The following is a 4654-nucleotide window of genomic DNA, read 5'->3' on the forward strand; positions in this document are numbered from 1 at the left end:
TTTCCTTCACCGTTTAGGGCTTTTGCTTTGTGCATTTGAATACAAGTTCATTCAATCTCATGCATCTCACAATGACAGCAGTGAGTGTTTTTCTCCCTGTCTTGTCGCGTCTTTTCCCCTCTCATCAACCGCAAAGACTGTCATCAGATGTGGGTTTCCATTGCTACTCGCTGACTGCACTTACGGTATCACTCTCACGCTTAATGTTTCCCTCATGTCATTGAGCGACGCTGCCCGTGAATGTGACCAGGCCTTATACTTAGTGTCAGTGCCAGTGACAGCGATAGTGACGGGGGGAAAGCAGGTATCGGAGGATGTAATGGTACCAGACAAGCAGGATAATTCCACTGTCAACTGTTAAGTGACTAATGCGATCATATATCCATCACAACGCCCACCTTTGCTGCCTCATTTCAGGGCGCACTACTTCGCTTCGACTGCAGTTTAATACTCCTAATAAAATTGAGGCACCTTGTTGATTACCTCCTAAGTGGTGCTTTAAAACTCCCATTAACTTCTTTCGAGGTCAACAGCTAGTCGTAATATTCCCTCACCCCAATTAGTTTCATTATTACATCGGTAAGGAATAACACACTTTATTGGAGCCAATTTGGGTGGATAGAAGTCGCAGGTGAAGACGATGGCTCCCGGTTTATGGCAAAAGCAAGATCAGGAATATTTTTGAATGCTGCCCGTCCCAATGTCGACAATGTAGCCCATTAGTGATACTTTGTCATCTACGCAGTTATGCCTTAGGAGACCAGAGAGCACAATGCTGGCAACACCTTCGTCCTATTTGACGTCTCTTTCGATACACCCCCACCCCCTCCCCCTGTAGTCGGCCAAGGAATCCCCATGAAAAACGTGACAATTTTTTTCGTCTCTTCTCTTTGAGACGCAAACTATCCACTCATCTTTGCGCCACTAGACAGACCGACATACACTGTCCCTGTAGTTGTCACTGGCACCACCGATGCTGCCTTCATATTGTATCCATTTGTATTCGCTGATTCCACCACAGTTTGTCTCCTGCTCTGTGTGCGTGCATTAGGGATTATCCAATGCACAGCCCGATGTTTACATTCTGACATCTAACATTGAGTCGACAAGTACACCTCGCGTTCCTACATCTACCAGCTTTATTTGCAGAAAGTCCACTACGTTATTTAATCATTGAATCCATTTGTGGTGGATATCTGCTCGTCGTGATTGATAGGTTGCTCCATATTCTATGAGGCTCTTACAGAAAGAGACGGAGGAATGCTCAAAAAACATTCATTTGAGCTTTTGAAATGGTTCGCCTCCATTCTATTGGAGCAAAGGTCATACTACGGAACCCATCCGACTACTCTTTTTTTACGCTATTCAAGCTGAGACGTTCCCACATTAGGACAGATAGGTTGGATAGATCAAACAAGTACCTACCTTCTTTATCCAACGCCAAGCTCATATTGGAATCGTCAGTCGAAAAATGGGACAAGAACAACTAATTGTACTTCAATTGGAGTGCCATTGACAAATAACAAAACCTGATTTTTAAAATGGTGATATTTTGAAAAGAAAAAGAATTTATGATCTAACACTAAACAGAGGTTTAAAATGAGGAGAAGCTGACAAATAAGCCTGCAATCCCAAAGGCTCCTCACCAATATAATATTCAAATCAGAGAGGACCTACAGACTAGCGCTGGGGTGATGTTGAATCCACTCCAACTTTGTCAAAGCACACGGCATCAATTCTACGGCTGAGTCATTGGAAGACACGGAGGGCGAGCGCTGCCGAAGCCCGTGAAGGGAGTTCGTCTCTGCGACACCCGCGGCTGTGGGGCGGACAGTGGAAGATCGATGAAGCGACAAGCCAAGCGACGCCACCGAACTGGCACTCCAAAGACCTGCGACGAAGGTAACGAATCGGATTACTCTTATCAAGACGAGTAGATGAAAGGCGAGCAGGCTTATGCCTGCCTTTACCCCCTTTCCCTTTGTGAGTCATCAGTGGGTGCATGGGGCGGAAAGGAGAGAGGGTGGAGACAGCAGACAGGCCACGGACTAGAGACAGACGCGTGCGCGTGCACACGGGCATGTAGGACTGGAGAGGAGAACTACTGCAGCTGTTCGTTACATTTACCATCACCTCGACAGAACGATTCAGATTCAGAAAGGCTTATAGGAAACCAAATGATTTTTAACAACAGATGTGCAGCAGTTGCAAATCTAAAATCCAAAACTCATTCTGTTTCTAGTTGCAATTAGACAATTTCTGTGTCTTGAATGCATTCCTTTTCAACGTAGACAAAAGTAAACAATTTCTCCTGGGAGATGGCAATTGTCAACGAAGTGGCAATATCTGACTGTTTTGACGGTTGAGTTGAAAACCCCAAGCAAAAAATGTTGGCGGATTTTACATTAACCTAGTTCAAAATGCTACCATTGGTTATCCAAAAAGTTAGGCAGACATTACAGACTCACGGTGACCATTTCCTGTTTCATGCAGCAAAATAAAACACGGCAAAGGTTATGGGGATGAGGTGTCGCACATAAACTGTAGCCCACTGATCCACTGCTGCGTGACCATCAAAGTCCAGTCGTGTAGGAGACCATCCACGACGGCGGTATCAAACCCTTCCGTACGTCCATTATAGCACCTTCAGGTCCTGTATTCTTAAAAAATCATTCCCAAAACCACCACTAACCCAGAGTTCACTGAAATGCACACAAATTCAATGTGCCAGAAAAGGAGGACATCTAGCGTAGATGGCAAAGTAGGTTGAAGCTGCAACGTCAGGTTCCATATAAATCAGCAGGCTTCAATCTTTCTACATAACGCTGGAATTATGTCCGCGACCCAAAGACTTGACAAGGAGTATTAAAATGACAACAAAGGGGTAAACTGGAAATAATCTAAATAAATGATAATCAATTGTGCTGAAGGCAAATGTTTCTACAAAAACCGATTGGATATGCGAAACGCTTCAGGTGCCTGAAGTGAAACCGCCTTCTCTTCTCTCCTCCACCACCCCGTCCCAACGCGGTTCGCTTAGTCAAGGACGTGATACCCAGAGCATCCACGGAGTCCACTGCCATTTCACTGTGATAGAAGGTCTCCAACATCACCTCTACTTATAATTCACAATCAATTCAAATTCATTTTGTGGTGAAATAATCGGAAGGATGATCACGGATAGCGCCAAGAAGCATCTAAGTATCCTGTAGTTCAGCCTCCTAACTTTTGAGGATAACTCGAGTTAGCGCTATCAAAATACGGCGTTTCAAGCACGAACTGCTATTTTGCTTTTCATGTAACCTAACAATAAATTACTTTGCTCTAGAAACTATGACTACACAAAAATATTTCGACTAGACCGTTTTACATATTAGCCAACGCCAGAGACATGTTTTGCAGTACTTAGTGGTGAACACGCAGTAGACTTGCGTGTCTCTACAAGACTTTAATTAGGGTTAAGCGCCTCTAAAATTACGATAAATATACTTTTGGTTATTAGATAAAAAAGCTCCACGCTCCCTTAGACCAGCTTGTATTTCATAGACCACAAATAAGCCCTCGGACAACGTGAGACAAAGCCGTTAGCTAATCAAGGGGCCAAATCAGCTTTTATGCAACCGCTAGAAGCTTATTGGACAGGACTAAATTGAAAACACTAACGTCCAGTCTCTGATGCAGCTCAGTCGGCTACAGCTAACGCGTTGTCTGATAGAGTTAAGCCGTACCCATGGGGGAAAAAAATCAAAATTTGCAGACCCACAACCCATCGACCCTTTTGTTCACGAAGAATAGACAATTTTGTATTGGTGTGCCGTATTGAGGATTTAGAGGTGAGTGACTTGAAATACAGGCGTGCCAGAGCGCCGTAGACAAAGTTACGCAATCAATGGGGTTAACTTCCTACAGGGAGATGTAACATTAGGCGCAACTACATCTCGTACGTTCGTTTGGAGAAAAAAATCCACCATTTGCCCTCTGACCGCCAAGCAATTAGGTATTGGGGAGCAAGCAGAACATCCTTCCACTTTGTGTAAGGATGTTCTGTGCCAAATTGATTCGGGGTAGGAAAGGACGAGTGAAAGATAAAAAAATGGAGAGAGGAGAAAGAAGGAGACAGCAGCAACGCGAAATCGTTTTCCCCATTACACACAAAATTCTTGGTAAAGTGGCTTTAAATATGCACATGGCGTCTGTGCTTGCGAATGTTTATGTGTGCCAGCTGACTACGTGACCGAGGGGGCCTAATGGGAATAGGGGCAGAAACGGCACTGCTAGATTCCGTGAGGATTGGGAAAAATTCCTACGCAAACAAATCCCTTTCGCTTCCACTTGCATCAGCTAGAGCTCCACTAACCGTGACCAGTTCACGCAAGGATAGAGAGTTTCCCGATTATTTTGCCTCAAAATATTAGCTCCTTTTTAAAAATCAAGATGACACCAGAACACTACGTGAAGAATACCACAAATTCTGTGGTTTTTGAGTTTACGAGTTCGGTGTCCATAGAAACCTCTGTGAAACATCGTAAATGAGTGGCGCTTGGCACTATCTTCGAAGGGAGAAAAACACTCACTGTTGTCATTTTGAGATGCATGAAATTGAATGAACTTGTATTCAAATGCACAAAGCAAAAGCCCTAAACGGTGAAGAAAA

The 4654-nt window shown here is 44.1% G+C and overlaps 1 protein-coding gene across 1 annotated transcript in view; it reads right to left on the reverse strand. All coding sequences in view use genetic code 11, as the record gives it.

The window, feature by feature from the left end:
- Nucleotides 1-4654, reverse strand: part of EGR_05792 (hypothetical protein) — a gene marked incomplete at both ends in the record, with an annotated part of 13642 nt that overhangs the window by 4797 nt on the left and 4191 nt on the right. The window contains 2 exons of the mRNA XM_024495041.1: nucleotides 1678-1891; nucleotides 2951-3115. Coding sequence (XP_024350504.1) covers nucleotides 1678-1891; nucleotides 2951-3115 — 379 coding nt within the window. The remainder of the gene's footprint in view (nucleotides 1-1677; nucleotides 1892-2950; nucleotides 3116-4654) is intronic.

This window comes from Echinococcus granulosus (genome assembly GCF_000524195.1).
Source record: "Echinococcus granulosus chromosome Unknown EG_S00046, whole genome shotgun sequence".
NCBI classification, from domain to species: Eukaryota; Metazoa; Platyhelminthes; class Cestoda; order Cyclophyllidea; family Taeniidae; genus Echinococcus; species Echinococcus granulosus.